Consider the following 17,919-nt stretch of genomic DNA (forward strand, 5'->3'; position numbering starts at 1 on the left):
ATAATTTACAAAATAAGGGCAAAAGAAAAATTCTAATGCCAAATATGCTGAAAAAAGACAAAATTGTCAATAACCATTATAATTTATGCGTCTCGAAATAAACCGAAAGAAATTTCTAAAAAATTCGTTATTACCGTATCGGTCCCAATTTCGGGGTTAATTCATAAGAATTTTCCCCTCTTCAGCGATATTTCGAGACGCATAAATTATAATGGTTATTGACAATTTTGTCTTTTTTTTCGGCATATTTGGCATTAGAATTTTTCTTTTGCCCTTATTTTGTAACTTATATATTATATATATATATAAATGCATGCATGTGTGTATGTAAAATTAGCTGGAAGAGAAACTGAGTCCAAGATTTGGTGTACTAAGTACATCATCATCATCATCATCATCATTTAGCGTCCGCTTTCCATGCTAGCATAACAATAACTACCATTTTTCAAAAATCTTTACTGTTCACCTAAGCCCAGTTTTTGCATGTAACGGTTTCCTTTTTCCTCAACTATTTGTTTCTCATGCTTGTATGGATTAGATAAGTTTTGCAACACAGCAAATATCAATGCATAGCTATTTTGTACCATCTCACTTGTAACACTGTGTGTTATGGTTTATGCAAGCTAATTCATCCATTTTCTGCAGCTTGGGTTGTTGTTTAGGGGTTTTTTAGCCACCTCCTCCTGTTTTTGTAAAATTTCACAGCACATTTTCCCCCAGCATGTTACCTGTTCTCATTATTAATATAATGATCTCATTCGCATTATTAACAATGCTGCTTTATTAAGTCATTTGAAGTTAGGCTGTTCTTTAATTCAGATTAGTCATCCAAGAAATCGTACCCATCTCATTACTTTCCAGTGATTATATGCTTTCAGTATTCATGTTTCACTGTCATGTATAGAGAGAGAATCCACCAAGGGATAATAGTTTCCTAAATCTTCATGAATAACCTGTTTGTTATTGGTTCCACCCCTCTACCAATTCCTTTATTTTTGTAGTCTTTTACTCAACATTTGTTAACTATATTCAAAACTGTTGCTTTTAATGATTTGATGTATTTGTATGACTTGTACATATAGCTGTGTATATTAGGTGACTCATTTTCCGTTTTGATTTTATTTTGCAATTCCTGTCTTCTTTTTAAAACATATTCATACTTTTCGAGTTTTTAGAAATTCTGTTTTGTAAAATAAATAGAAAGTTGAAGAAAATAAAGTACAGATGCGATAATGAATAATGAAGAGAATGATAACAGTTCTTATTCATGAAAGCGAGTCCTATATATGAATATTTAATTAAGATTTTATTAATGTACTCTTTTCTTTTACCTGGATTTCAAATTAATATTAGCTTTTGGCATGTATAAGTCATATTTCTTTTACTTTTGTTAATTGGGTATTTTGAATTCAAAAGCTGTTGTTGAATGATCAGATTCTTATTCTACATAATCATTTATATAATGACATATTTTTGATTAATGAAAGTGAAAAAGCTGAGTGGAAATGATGAATGACTTCTATAGGGCTGTCAGATATATTTTTTTTCTTTTTGGCACTCCATCTTCAAATCTGAAAAAAGGTAAATTTCATTCAAATTACAAAAGCAATAGACAAAACTTGTAGAGGAAGAATAGAAGTACAAATAATCATAAAACACCATAATAAAATATTTTTTGTGCTAAGTCAAATAACATTGGAAAGTATTAAAATAAATGGGAACATTATCTGACAACCCAATAATTCAGTAGTTTGGAGTTGAAATACTCTGTAAGTATATTGCCATATACTCTTTACTTTTTTACTCTTTTACTTGTTTCAGTCATTTGACAGCGGCCATGCTGGAGCACCGCCTTTAGTCAAGCAAATCGACCCCGGGACTTATTCTTTGTAAGCCCAGTACTTATTCTATCGGTCTCTTTTGCTGAACCGCTAAGTGACAGGGACGTAAACACACCAGCATCGGTTGTCAAGCAAAGCTAGGGGGACAAACACAGACACACACACACACACATATATATATATATATATATATATATATATATATATATACACATATATATGACAGGCTTCTTTCAGTTTCCGTCTACCAAATCCACTCACAAGGCATTGGTTGGCCCGGGGCTATAGCAGAAGACACTTGCCCAAGGTGCCACGCAGTGGGACTGAACCCGGAACCATGTGGTTGGTTAGCAAGCTACTTACCACACAGCCACTATAATTTTATATGCTTCAATTCATTTCACCTTACTTTCAAGAATAGATTAAAAGTCATTTAAAAATATTTTCAGAAATATACTGGTATCCTGTCCAAGGGAAGATTTATCTGTATTGCATTTAACACTTTAGCATTTAAATTAGCCATATCTGGCCAAAATATTCTACAAGTTTTATGTTCAAATCAGCCAGTTCTGGCCTCTCACACCAACCCTACAATACCATTCTAAAACTTTGCAGTTACCTTATCAAAATCTCAAAGCTACAAAATAATGTATACTTATTTCAAAACTATGAATAAATTGGTATTACTTTTGACCGAATAATGTGAATGTTAAAGGGTTAATGCAGTAACACCAGTGATGAGCACCTGACTTTAATGCCATTTTGAGAATCAGGAAATGTTTACATCATACATTTTATGATTTGCATTTATCAACATTTGCATATGTTTATAAACAGAAGCCAATGTTACCCTTCTGAAATTTCTTGTGAAAGAAAGTTAATCTCTATTTTCTGGATGAGATACTTTAGAGATAGATACCTATTTGAGGCAGAATTTGAAGCCACAACATAAACATTTTCATCTTTTTAGTCACTAAACTATTAACCCAAACATTAGAATTGAATTTAAAGTAGTACCTTAATTGAGAAATAAACTAGATGTTTATAAATTTGCAAAAAAAAAAAAAAAAAAGGTCACTGGGGGCATTATTCATATGAACACAATAATAATAGATGGTGTACATTGTATGAAAACGCTGGATATTGATTTCTTGTAACTAGAGTTGTAATAGACCAAGAAATAGATCAGCTCACAACAATTAGATTCCAGCTGTAAGATGATACGAGATTAAAGACAACTAAATATGTGTTGCCTGTCAGTATTTTGGATGTGAATTTTCCCACATTATCTACTTCATCTTTATATTCTCATTTACACTATATTTCTCACATCATTTTCATGCACCTTCTTTCTACGCACACATACACACATTCTTTTATTCTTTTATTCTTTTACTTGTTTCAGTCATTTGACTGTGGCCGTGCTGGAGCACCGCCTTTAGTCGAGCAAATCGACCCCGGGACTTATTCTTTGTAAGCCCAGTTCTTATTCTATCGGTCTCTTTTTGCCGAACCGCTAAGTGACAGGGATGTAAACACACCAGCATCGGTGGGGGACAAACACAGACACACAAACACACACACATATATATATATATATATATATATACATATATATATACGACAGGCTTCTTTCAGTTTCCGTCTACCAAATCCACTCACAAGGCATTGGTCGGCCCGGGGCTATTGCAGAAGACATTTGCCCAAGATGCCACGCAGTGGGACTGAACCTGGAACCATGTGGTTGGTTAGCAAGCTACTTACCACACAGCCACTCCTGCGCCTATCACATGCTCATCTTTTGGCTCCAAATGAACTAAAAATCATTATTTTTAGCTCAAAATGTCAATGCTCTTCATGTCTGCTATGCATCACTTTGTTGGACAACTGGAAATTATATTGCTATTTGCACTCATCTATTCTGTCATAAAAAATGCATGTTAGCCAGTGACAATAATACTATTTCAATACATTTAATTGTAAATAGTTATGGAAACTAACGAAAAATATTCAGGTTAGTAAAAAAAATATTTAATTTCATGATTTGTGTTTTGACAATAAAACTGTCTTTGTTTCAAAACACATATTTGTAAAACAAGTTACTTTGTGAGAAAGAATTAAAATTAAACCTGAAATAAAAAGCAGAAATCAGCTGCTAAGCTATTTAATAGATGGTGCATTTGTATAATTGACCTAGATTCTCTTTTTTATGATGTGCTTTATAAATCATTTGATTTCTTTGGTTAAACTAAGTTTGAATATGTTAACCTAATCTGCACCTAATTGCTCTTGATATATTTTAACAGTCAATAATCAACGTAGGCTATTAATGAACCATCACTATTGTATTTATAATTAATACATCTCTCTCATATACATATTACTTAGTGTCCCTTATTTGACTGTGGTCATGCTGGGGCACTATCTTCAAGGTCCTTTTATTTTTCTTGATTATATTATCCCCATTTCTTTGTCCAGTATTTATTTTAGCCATCTTGTAAGTTGATCTGGGTATAAAGAGATGTAAAATGTACAGACCAAATACCAGACAGGATTTTTATTCTGCTAACCATTACCCCCCCCCCCCAACACACACACACACACACACACGGCGTGCTAACGTTTCTGCCAGCTCGCCGCCTTAACTATACATCACTGACTGTACCACTGTATTGATTAAGCTATCGAATGTTGTTATACTCCACTGGTCACAATGCGCTTCCTCACAGTGTCGTAGCTTTTAACTGATGCCACTCTGCTGGTTAGGCAGGCAGGTCAACATTCTCCCTGAACAGAATGCCTGTCCATCACAGGGTTACTCACAGCTGAGTGGACTGAAGCAACATAAAGTCAAGTGTTTTGCCCAAGAACATAATGTACCACCAATCTGGAAAATGAAACTATGATCTTGTGAGTGTGAGTACAGCATTTTAACCACCAGGTTACGTGCCTTCACAACAATATGTATTCTTTTATTCTTTTATTTGTTTCAGTCATTTGACTGTGGCCATGCTGGAGCACCGCCTTTAGTCGAGCAAATTGACCCCAGGACTTATTCTTCGTAAGCCTAGTACTTATTCTATTGGTCTCTTTTGCCGAACCGCTAAGTGACGTAAACACACCAGCATCGGTTGTCAAGCGATGGTGGGGACACACAGATACATATACATACATACATATATATATATATATATATACATATATATACATACATACATATATATATATGTATATATACGACAGGTTCTTTCAGTTTCCGTCTACCAAATCCACTCACAAGGCTTTGGACGGCCCGAAGCTATAGTAGAAAACACTTGGTATAGTAGAAAACTGAACCCAGAACCATGTGGGTGGTAAGCAAGCTACTTACCACACAGCCACTCCTGCACCTATGTATGTTGCTATTATCTGATTAAGAACGATAAATCTTCCGCAAAAATATAAAAATGTTCTTGTTGTTTGTTTGCCTGTATATTCAGTGAAAGAATCTTAGCCATTGCATTTAGTCTGATTCACTAATTTAAGACCTTTGAGCTCTGTAATAAAACGATGGTGGTATTCTGGATGGATAAAAATAAAATTAAAAAAAACAGACGAAAATACTTGATACCTCCATTGAATTTATCATGTTGCACTTCCATTACATGCAACACACTCATGTTGGAACCTTGATAGTTGAAACTGATTGTACAAAAAAATTGATTATTTTGCACTCTTTCACTGTTTGTTGGCAAATACAATAACGTACCTCTTAGTCTATCAGATAAGTATTATTTTGATAGTGTTATATATATATATCTAATGATATATATTTGGATCGCTTGCATACAACCCGACTTGCCGTTCGGAGTGACGTGCTTAGTAGAGCAGCTACCACACTGCGATCTATTGAGTCTCTTCTCGCGAATGACACGATCCGCAAAAGGCGGCGAGATGGCAGAAACGTTAGCACGCCGGGCAAAATGCGTAGCGGTATTTCGCCTGCCGTTACGTTGTAAGTTCAAATTCCGCCAAGGTTGACTTTGCCTTTCATCCTTTCGGGGTCGATAAATTAAGTACCAGTTACGCACTGGGGTCGATGTAATCGACTTAATACCTATGTCTGTCCTTTTTTGTCCCCTCTGTGTTTAGCCCCTTGTGGGTAATAAAGAAATAGGTATTTCGCCTGTCGTTACGTTGTGAGTTCAAATTCCGCCGAGGTCGACTTTGCCTTTCATCCTTTCAGGGTCGATAAATAAAGTACCAATTTCGCACTGGGGTCGATGTAATCGACTTAATCCCTTTGTCTGTCCTTGTTTGTCCCCTCTGTGTTTAGCCCCTTGTGGGTAGTAAATAAATATATATATATCTAATGACCTATTACAGGTAATGTTCGGAGGTGTAAATATGTTTTAACTCCTTTAAATATACAATGAGATCTGTGTAGTTTCTTTTTTTTTTCTCTTCATACCTTTTGTGGAAATAGAGAGCAGTGTTTATGAAGAAGTATTATACTGTTTGTTTGCTGCGTGTGATACTGTGAATATTAATGAAGGAGAATCAGTCTTTATCTTTTACTTGTTTCAGTCATTGGACTGTGGCCATGCTGGGGCTTCACCCTGAATGGTTTACTCAAACAAATTGACCTCACTGCTTATCTTTTGTAAGTCTGGTATATATACCGTAAATCCTCAAGTATAATCCGTATTTTTTCCCCAAAATTTAAAGGTCAAAATCCCTAGTGCGTACTATACACGAGGTTAAAAATGAAAATTATTTTCTAAGCAATGTCTGAGTCTCTATTTGCTGTCCGGCAATATTTATTCAGACGCATTTTGTGATGTCGGGGGTGAAAATACCTTAAGCTAAGCCTGAAAGCAATGAAGTCATAAAAGAATCATCCATAACTTGCAGAAAGCAACATTTATTAAATGTTATTACTGTCATTTCTTTATTTTCTGCAAACGAAATGCACAAAAAAGCTACACGTTTGCATTATGTTATATATACAATAATAATAAAGGACGTTGCCATATACACTTTTACAAACCAAGGATGTTATATAGACCTCCTTGTCTCAAGTTAGAGAAGGGATGCGTATTATACACAAGGTTTAAGTTTTTCAGAGGTACAGCCCCCTAAAAATCTCCTGTGTATTATACTCAAGGGCAGACTATACTTGAGGATTTACGGTATATATATGGAGTGGTTGGCGTTAGGAAGGGCATCCAGCTGTAGAAACACTGCCAGATCAGACTGGAGCCTGGTGCAGCCCCTGGCTTCCCAGACCCCGGTTGAACCATCCAACCCGTGCTAGCGCGGAAAACAGACGTTAAACGATGATGATGATGATATATATATATATATATGGCAGGCTTTCACTTAGTCTCCGTCTACCAAATTCTCTTACAAGGCATTGATCATGCCACATCCTAGGGCTATAATAGAAGATACTCACCTTGGGTACCATGCAGTGGGACTGAACCTGAGACCTTGTGGTTGTGAAGTGAGCTTCTTAACCTTACAGCCATGCCTGCACCTATAAAAATTGAGGTTCCAGCAGATTTGAACTTATGAACTCCCGCATGTTAAACTAGAGAGAGGCTTGTTGTAACATTCATCATCATCATCATCATTTAATGTCCATCTTACATGTTGACATGGGGGGAATGGTTAAAGAGGATCTGGTGAGTTGGACAACTGCATCGTGCTCTACACTCTGCTTTTGCATGGCTTCCACAGCTGGATACCCTTCCTAATACCAACCACCTTACAGAGTACCCTAGGTACTTTTGTCATGGCTCCAGTTTTAGGGAGGTCACCATGCAACTCAAAAGATGAAAGAGTCCGTTCAACTGAGTGGAAATATAGCAGAGAGAAAGAGAGGACAGCAGCTTTATGCTAGGCATTGAAAGGTTGACGTATGAAAGAAGGGACAAGAATACTGCAGAAGAGGTACATAGCCACCTTGCCTTATATGATGGTGAGTGGGAGTAATTTCAGGAGAGCTAGGGAGAGACAGAGAAAGAGAGACAAAGATGGTGGGGATGTGTTAGAAAAATATTTTGCTAGTCAATAAATATATCTTTTTAATGAGAATTAGCATTGTAATATTGACACTAATGCATACAGGAGACAGCTCCAAATCACATAGTCTACCTTTCACTCTGAGCGAGAGACCCTTTGTTACCAGCAGAGGTAGGAGCTCTCTGAACTTTGCCAGGATATTCTTATTCTAGCAGCTATGCTCTCAGCGCATCCACCCCCTCTGCTGACTTGGTCATCTAGGTAATGGAAGCTATCAACTACTTCTAGTTTTGCCTCCTGGCATGTGATGGAAGCTGTTTTCTGCCCCACACAAAAACTATCTTCCCAGTTAGCCTTCCTTTGATATTGCTGCACTTTTTATGTGTCCATAGCTTATTCTGGGTACATCTTATGGAGTTTCTACCTATGCCTTTCTACAAATTCAGGGCCATCTACCTGAAGGGATTTGTGATTTGTCTGCCTTCTTACTTTGGTTTTGCTAGATTCACTCTAAGGCCCTCCAATTCTAGACCTTGCTTCCACACCTGAACCTTCTCCTCTAGTTCTGATTGTGACTCAGCTATTAGAGCAAGGTCATCAGCATAGAGAGGCTCCCAGGAGATCCTGTCTTGAATTCCTCTGTAATTGCCTGGAGGACTATGATGAATAAGAGGTGGCTAAGGACTGATCCTTTGTGGACCCTTACCTCTACCTGGAATTCTTCACTATACTCATTGCCAACTCTCACCTTACTGACAGCATCTCTGTACATGGCTTGTACATCTCTCAGTGACCACTCATCTATCTCTAGGTTCTGCATTGACTGCCAGATAAGAAATCGGGGTGGCCCCTGTCAAAGGCTTTCTCGATGTTAACAAAGGTCTAGTACAGAGGTTTATCTTTGACTAGGTATTTCTCCTGCAGCTAGCACTCTTTATTTCTTCCTGAAATTATAATATATTACCATAAATTCAGCAAATGCAGTTATGCACTCACACACACACACACACACACACATAGGTCAAGTTATAAATATGTATTTACACTGTAGATCTATATTAGCTGCTTCGATTACCATTTGTCCAAATATTTTCTTTTACATAATATCTCCAACAATCAATGTAAATAGAGAATGAACAATTTGTAATAGACATCATTTAATGATCCCTTTTGTGTTTATACTTCTTTCAACCAAGTAATTGCTTGGTACTATTTAAAACCACCATGTAACCAATTAACAAACCTATTATTTGTTAATTTAATGCTATAGGAATAGGAAAAAACTAAAAGTTTGGAAAATGTTACACAGACAGTTGAGCCAATTTCATTATATCCCTGAAAATAAAATCTGGTGAGATTTCAACACAAAAATTTAAATAGTGTAAAATATTTAATCTGATGCTCTGTCATGCCTACCAGCTCCAATACTGTTATATTTAACAGTGTGTGCTGCCATCGTGAATGATTTTTACTTCTCTATCTCTTCTTTTTCTTTTACTTAAGTTTTGCCTGTTGACTTTTGTTTTCAGACTTGCAGTGAAAAGTCTGATAGATATGGCTGCATTGGATATCATTGATGATGATTGTGAAGAACTCATCAATTTATTGGCTATTCTTGAACAAATTTTGATGCACCGTTTACGGCGTAAGTATCTGAATATTTTTGAGTAATTAATACATTTAAAAAAATTAATTGCTATTTTATTAATAATGATTTTTTAAATCTATGTTTGTTTCTGTCCGACTGTCTTTGTTTCTATCTCTCTTTCCACTTGTTTTATCCATGACAAAATACCAACTGTAGACTTATTAGTATACTTGGTATTTCATATTGTTTATATAATGCATATAAGTAAACCAATTCATCTTTACTTCAAAAACAGGAAGTCATAAAGACTGGTGTGTAGTCCCAGTTTCAATACATATAGGCTCTGGTCCTTGTACAGTAAACTTTTGGTGATATATGCTTCTATCAGAAGAGCCTTGCTACAAGAAAAGCATTACTATCATCATCATCATCATCATTTAACGTCCGCTTTCCATGCTAGCATGGGTTTGACAGTTTGACTGGAGTCTGGGAAGCCAGGAGGCTGCACCAGGCTCCAGTCTGATCTGGCAGTGTTTCTACAGCTGGATGCCCTTCCTTACGCCAACCACTCCATGAGTGTAGTGGCTTTTTTTTACGTGCCACCAGCACAGGTGCCAGGGGAAGCTGATGACAGCCACAATCGGTTGGTGTTTTTTACATGCTGTGTTGGATATAAAAACTTAACTTATAAAAATATAAAATACTGAAATACATAGAATGGTTAACATATCCATTCACAAAAATTCTTTTGTTAAATTGCATTTTAATACCACAGTTTTTAAAACTCATTAAATTAAAAAGACTGTTTGTTAAATGGCCAACATCAATATACCATTTTGCTTATCAGACACATACACCCCACCTCTCTCATTGATATAAAATCAATGCCTATCAATAAAACCTAATTCTACCATTAAGAATGAAGTTTTAATATCAACATTTTTTAACTGAAATGTGCTTGGATTCTTTTTGCTCTGCTGCTAAGGAAGAAGTTATTTTTGCTATTTTAAAAATAATTGCTCTTCTTGAAAATTTGGTAACTTATTAATTTACTGATCTTCTGCATGATTTAATTTTTTAAAAAAAGAAGAATATTAACCAGTTTTTACCTATTTAAAAAAAAAAAATTGAAATTACATTATAAATATCTGCTTAATTTCAGCACACAAAACCTGGTATGGATCTGAAGGAACACGACCATTTTGGGATTACATCCGAGTTGCTTGTCAGGGTGTTGCACATAACTGCATCGAGAGCATTAATACAATTGAAAATATTCGTTCCCCTCATGCAAAAGTAAGTAGTATTATTAGTTTCATGGAGGAGCAATGGCCCAGTGGTTAGGGCAGCGGACTCGCAGTCGGAGGATCACGGTTTTGATTTCCGGACCGGGCATTGTGTGTGTTTATTGAGCGAAAACACCTAAAAGCTCCAAGAGGCTTCAGCAGGGGGTGGTGGCGACCCCTGTTGTACTCTTTTGCCTCAACTTTCTCTCACGCTTTCTTCCTGTTTCTTGGGTAACACTGCAATGGACTGGCGTCCTGTCCAGCTGGGGGGGAACACATGTGCCACAGAAACCGGGAAACCGGGCCCATGAGCCTGGCTAGTCTTGAAAAGGGCGCATAAAAAAAAATTATTAGTTTCAGTTATTGTATAAATTTTTGGTTTGAAGTATCCAAGTTACAGGTCAATATTTTTGATGGTGAAATTTTTTTTTTTTGTCACACTGAAAGGAAGGAGAAAGCAGCAGCTGTGCCGAGAAAAGTGAAAAACAGGGGAAGAAACTGCTATAAAGTGTGATGGATTCATCATCATCATCATCATCATCATCGTTTAACGTCCGTTTTCCATGCTAGCATGTGTTGGACGGTTCAACTGGGGTCTGGGAAGCCAGAAGGCTGCACCAGGCCCAGTCTGATCTGGCAGTGTTTCTACAGCTGGATGCCCTTCCTAACACCAACCACTCCAAGAGTGTAGTGGGTACTTTTTATGTGCCACCTGTACAGGTGCCAGACGAGGCTGACAAACGGCCACGATCGGATGGTGCTTTTTACGTGCCACTGGCACAGAGGCCATTTGGGGCGGCGCTGGCAACGGCCACGTTCGGATGGTTCTCTTACGTGCCACCGGCACTGGTATCTCAGCTAGGTGGAAGATTGACTGGATGTAAGTCAGCAGTTTGTGATACAGGCAGCCTGTCATACAAAATGATAGTCTAATAAAGGGTGAGATAGAAAGCAAAGTGAGAGGAAGAGAAAGTCTAAGTGTAAGAGGGAAAGTGATAAGAAGAAAGATAAAATTCTCCAATAGAGAGGTAATGTATATGTGTATACACATGTGTGTGTGTGTACATGTGTAGTTATATATAGGTTAATTGCTGTTAAAAGAAGACCATGTGAATATTGAAATAATGTTCTTTTGTTAGTTAACATATCATTCTTTATTATAAAAGATTGCTCTCAATGTTGACAAATCATATGCATATCTTTTAGTTTTGTTTTTATCAAACTGGAAAAATTAATGTTAAACTTGTAAAGAATTTAAAAACTTATTTTGTACTCAGCTGAATTATTGATGAAGGACTCTTACATGTTTGCTTTGATATTCAAAAAATATATATTTCATTATACTACATAAAATTACATGCTGTATTCCCTCTCTCTCTCTCTCTTTCGGAGAGGCACTGAGCAGCTATACGCACACATACACACACAGCAGTAACTTCCACCTACCGAATTCAATCACAAAGCTTCGGTCGACTCGGGGCTATAGTGGAAGACACATACCCAAAGTGCCACACAGTGGGACTGAACCCGAAACCATGTAGTTGGGAAGCAAGCTATAAACTATAAAGCCTTCACCACACTGAAACCTACTGACAGATTTTAATGCTTCCGTGCCAGTGGCGCGTAAAAAGCAGCATCCGATCGTGGCCGTTTGCCAGCCTCGTCTGGCACCTGTGCCGGTGGCACGTAAAAAGCACCCACTACACTCTCAGAGTGGTTGGCATTAGGAAGGGCATCCAGCTGTAGAAACACTGCCAGATCAGACTGGGCCTGATGCAGCCTTCTGGCTTCCCAGACCCCAGTTGAACCGTCCAACCCATGCCAGCATGGAAAGCGAACGCTAAACGATGATGATGATGATGATGATGATGGAACCAAGTGGTGGTGGTTGTGGCGGAGGCAACGGCGGCGACGGCAGTAATGTCAGTGCTGGCAGCAGCATTGTTGTTGTTTTTAGCCCTGGCCAGCTCTGATTAAGCAGTCCTGGACAAACCGCAGCCCATGGGACTTTCTAAACGGCATGCTTAATGAACAGAATTACCTTGAATTTTTTTTAGTAGTGTGGCCCATCTGTTGATGAGCCATGTCTCATGGGGTCCTGCTTCTCACAAAAGGTTACCTGATCTAAAGTATTCTAGCCATAAACAGTTTGGATATTGGGTACTGTATTGTCCAAAATGTCCTTTTTATATAATGAAGGTTGAATTATTTGAGGGAGATTCAGTTAATAGGTTAAGTGACCAAATAATGCCGCCTATATTTTGACATAAGTTGTCTTAATGTAGTTAGAAATTCCCAAGCTGTATTCCGTTTAGGATTTTGTATGAATCCTAATTAGTTTCTTATCAAATGATATGATAATTGGGTAAGAATTTTAAAGTATAGTTATTAAATGATAAAGTATTCTAGGTATAGGGTAGGTATGGCTAAAGGGTTAAGGAGTTCAGTTTGAAATCATCAGGCCTTAGGGTTCATTCCATTGCACAACATCTTGGATGTCTTCTTCTATATCCTCTAATAAGTTAGTCAGATGAGGGACAGTACCCATCATCTTTGTAGACCTCTTAGACTGGTAGAACAATGTGGCTGATACTCAACCTGAGTGACTAGGGTAGGAGAAAACTATCTGCTCTGAATGTTTGCCAGAGGCTGAACTCTCCAAAAGATGGAAAGATCTCACTGTTATATTTCTCTCTCTTAATATATATATATATATACATATATATATATATCATCATCATCATCATCATTGTTTAACGTCCGTTCTCCATGCTAGCATGGGTTGGATGGTTCGACTGGGGATCTGGGAAGCCAGAAGGCTGCACCAGGCTCCAGTCTGATCTGGTAGTGTTTCTACAGCTGGATGCCCTTCCTAACGCCAACCACTCCGTGAGTGTAGTGGGTGCTTTTTACGTGCCACCGACACAGGTCGGAAATCTACAGTTAATTGAATAATTTTAAGAAAACATTTTTCTGCAGATTAATAGAAAGCTATTAACAAGTTAAATAACAAGTTAAAATAGAGTATGACAGGTGTGTCAAAACAGTATTGGTGTATGACAGTGAATGACTATGAAAGCAGATGATTTGACAACAGTTTGTATTAAATGTTGTCATAGTACTACTGCTAAAATCCCAAACAATGATTTTTGTCCCTTAAATAGAAGTCTTACATTGTTTCAAGGAGACTTTGTATGTCATTTTAGAGAAGTAGCACCATCCGTTTGTGGCCGTTGCCAGCCTCGCCTGGCCCTTGTGCCGGTGGCACATAAAAAGCACCATCCGATTGTGACCGTTTGCCAGACTCGTCTGGCACCTGTAGCGCCGCCCCGACTGGACTCGTGCCGGTGGCAGGTAAACGAACCATCCGTTCGTGGCCGTTGCCAGCCTCGCCTGGCCCTTGTGCCGGTGGCACAAAAAAAGCACCATCCGATCGTGGCCGTTTGCCAGACTCGTCTGGCACCTGTACCGGTGGCATGTAAAAAGCACCCACTACACTCATGGAGTGGTTGGCATTAGGAAGGGCATCCAGCCGTAGAAACACATAAGACACAAGAGAATAACTGGCATGAGAAACCTTCTGTATTCTTAACCAGTTATTTATACTGTGAACCTTATTTATCAAAAGTCATAACAAGCAGGGATTTTTACCATTGTGTTAAAATACTTTTAAAGTTACAAAAAAAATATTTTCACTGTTATCATGTAAATTACTGAGTCTGTAAACCTGCCCCCGTGTCTGCTTTGTCATTTTTGTTTTGCATAACTCCATATAATTTTTTGTTTAATGTATAGTTTCTTTGAGGATTAGTCATTTGTCATTCTCATTATTTGAAATTTACGGTGTTCTTTGTATATTACTAAACCATCAAATAAACTAGCAACACAATCATGGAGACATGATGGTAGTTATTTATTATGTATAGTGGATATCATTTGTTGAATTTTCTATACTGGTCTGCATGAACTAGGTGATCCATAATTATAAGCTTCCAATTTTTTCTGACCCCAAATAATTATTGGCATGACAATCCTTTATATCAACATTTGGTTTCACTTGATTCCTTCTCTTGTCTTACCTAGGATCATTCCTTCTTGAGTTTTTACTTGCATAACTTGTTAACAACGAAAGATTTCTAGAATATTACATGAAAAGTTGGGACATGCGATTAATGTTGCATTTACAAGAGACAAAATTAATATAGCTATATTGTTCTATCAGATGATCTCCCTATCCTTCGTGCCATCAGTTTGGTTATTATGATCCATTGTACTGTTTCCAGACAGGTGGTTGGTAAAACAAACAGTTGTGGAGGCGCAATGGCCCAGTGGTTAGGGCAGCAGACTCGCGGTCATAGGATCGCGGTTTCGATTCCTAGACCAGGCGTTGTGAGTGTTTATTGAGCGAAAACACCTAAAAGCTACACGAGGCTCCGGCAGGGGGTGGTGGTGATCCCTGCTGTACTCTTTCACCACAACTTTCTCTCACTCTTACTTCCTGTTTCTGTTGTACCTGTATTTCAAGGGGCCGGCCTTGTCCCTCTCTGTGTCACGCTGAATATCCCCGAGAACTACGTTAAGGGTGCACGTGTCTGTGGAGTGCTCAGCCACTTACACGTTAATTTCACGAGCAGGCTGTTCCGTTGATTCGGATCAACCGGAACCCTCATCGTCGTAACCGATGGAGTGCTTCCATCCATCCATATTATGATCCATTGTACTGTTTTCAGACAGGTGGTTGGTAAAACAAACAGCTAGTCAAACACATACTTTCAAAATAGTCTCTCTCTACTCCCATTCAATGAAATATCCAACTTTTGTCTCATCTATTAACTGTAATGGACCTTGTTCATAACAAATAGTTAAATTTTCCTTGCTACTGTAGTTTTCCTACTTGGTTTGTTATTAAATGTGGTATACAAAGCAGCTGTTACCTGGGTTAGGTACTTTGACCCAAATAATTAAATGACACCTACTAATAATTACTACTTTAAAACATTGTTATTAGATGGCTGCTTGCAACATCCTTACATGACAATCTATACTTACTTTTTCAAACCATAAGTATCAAATTCATAATTAAAATGTAAAGATCTGGTTAATGCCAAAATTATATACTTAGTGTTGTATGTTGATATAAACTTGGGATTCCAATTTGAATAATTATGACCTGGATATTCTCATCAAAATATTCACTCTGTTGTTTCCATATATGACTACTTTGCCAAGTGTTTAATGGCTAGTCTTCATTAACTCGTTCAGTATTGCCAATGGCCATCGCACAAACAATGCAACCACACTAAATATATTCATCATATGTCTACTATAACAGTATCAAGGCTATCTACACATCACTGCAACTGAATCTATCTCTGTTTCAATGTTACTTCATTCTTACCAGATCACTTCATTGATTGTAATATCCTATTATTCAATATTGATGTGCTTCATTGCTTGTCAACCACAGATCCGTTATTCTCAAGTGCAGCACCTTCTAGGTACACTACTCTAATTACACTCAGCTGTACAGATTCAAGCCTCATTTATACTTCCTTGTACCTATACCTTGGTTCTTAATAATTGCTGGGTCACCTGCTTGACAGTTGAAACTTTTAGCATTTAAACTGGCCATATCCAGCCTAAATATTCTACCTTTTGTTATGTTCAAGCAGGCCAGATCTGGCCTTTCACATCTACGCTACAATTTCACACCATTGAAGTCTTGAAGTTGCAAGATAAAGCATGATTAATTCAAAACATTGTCAGTAAATAAGTATTACATTTGTCTGTGTAAAACGCACCCAGCACATTCTGCTAAGTGGTTGGCATTAGGAAGGCATCCAGCCATAGAAATCATGCTACAACAGACAGTTGGAGTCTGGACAGCTCTCTGCTAGCCAGCTCCATGTCAAACCATCCAATCCATGCCAGCATAGAAAGACAATGCTAATCAATGATGTGAGTACTCTGAATGCTAAAAGGGTTAAAAACTGCAAACACATTCTTGACTGTTTCACCTCTTCCATGAGATATAACTCTTTTACTCTTTTACTTGTTTCAGTCATTTGACTGTGGCCATGCTGGGGCACCACCTTTAGTCGAGCAAATCGACCCCAGGACTTATTCTTTGGAAGCCTAGTACTTATTCTATCGGTTTCTTTTGCCGAACCACTAAGTTACGGGGATATAAACACACCTCCATTGGTTGTCAAGCGATGTTGGGGGAACAAACACAGATGCACAAACATATACACACACATACATATATATATACGACGGGCTTCTTTCAGTTTCTGTCTACCAAATCCATTCACAAGGCTTTGGTCAGCCATAGTAGAAGACACTTGCCTAAGGTGCCATGCAGTGGTAATGAACCTGGAACCATGTGGTTGGTAAACAAGCTACTTACCACACAGCCAAAACTTTTGTTAAATATTTTTTTTTTTTTTTCAAAATGGTTTTGATATGCTAAATTCCTTATTTTAATTTAATCATATTTCAAAATCTTAGAAAATGTTACACATTATTCTAATTCAATTTTTCCTCTTCATTCCAAGGGACAAGCTTGGTTAAGAGTTGTACTGATGGAAAAGAGATTATCTGAATATCTATCTGAAGCTCTGAAGCAAACTAGGATAACAAAGTAAGTTTTTGTATCAGAAAATTATCATTTATAATTTTTTAATTACAAATTTTCATGATAGTTAATTACAGTCTTAATTGGTTTATTTGTTGCATATATCAGGGTTTTTAAAAAAATTTTCATTTAGTATGAATATTTTTTTAGGTGTGGTAAGTCAGATATTGCAATGTACATAACTATATATCATAGAGGCGCAATGGCCCAGTGGTGAGGGTAGCGGACTCGCGGTCGTAGGATCGCGGTTTCGATTCCCAGACCGGGTGTTGTGTGTGTTTATTGAGCGAAAACACCTAAAAGCTCCACGACGCTCCGGCAGGGGGTGGTGATCCCTGCTGTACTCTTTCACCACTCTTTCTCTCACTCTTTCGTCTGTTGGCCTGCTCGCTTAGCCAGCGGGGTGGCGTCATTCAAAGGCTAAAACAATGTGAACGCATTGTGACCAGCGATGTGTAGCAACATCGGTCGGTCTCATGATCATAACTATATATCTTTATTACTTATTTTATCATCTCTGAAAGGCCAAATTAATCTTGATGTGATCTAACTTCAGAACCT

At 37.7% G+C, this 17,919-nt stretch overlaps 1 protein-coding gene across 2 annotated transcripts in view; it reads left to right on the top strand.

Annotated features, from left to right (window-relative positions):
* LOC115210976 (RUN domain-containing protein 3B) overlaps positions 1 to 17,919 on the top strand; it is a 61,201-nt gene that overhangs the window by 11,914 nt on the left and 31,368 nt on the right. For both annotated transcript variants that reach the window (XM_029779808.2, XM_029779807.2), the window contains exons 2-4: positions 9,377 to 9,492; positions 10,598 to 10,731; positions 17,279 to 17,364. In XM_029779808.2, the coding sequence (XP_029635668.1) occupies positions 9,377 to 9,492; positions 10,598 to 10,731; positions 17,279 to 17,364 (336 nt within the window). The remainder of the gene's footprint in view (positions 1 to 9,376; positions 9,493 to 10,597; positions 10,732 to 17,278; positions 17,365 to 17,919) is intronic.

Source organism: Octopus sinensis, linkage group LG4 (genome assembly GCF_006345805.1).
Source record: "Octopus sinensis linkage group LG4, ASM634580v1, whole genome shotgun sequence".
Lineage (NCBI taxonomy): Eukaryota > Metazoa > Mollusca > Cephalopoda > Octopoda > Octopodidae > Octopus > Octopus sinensis.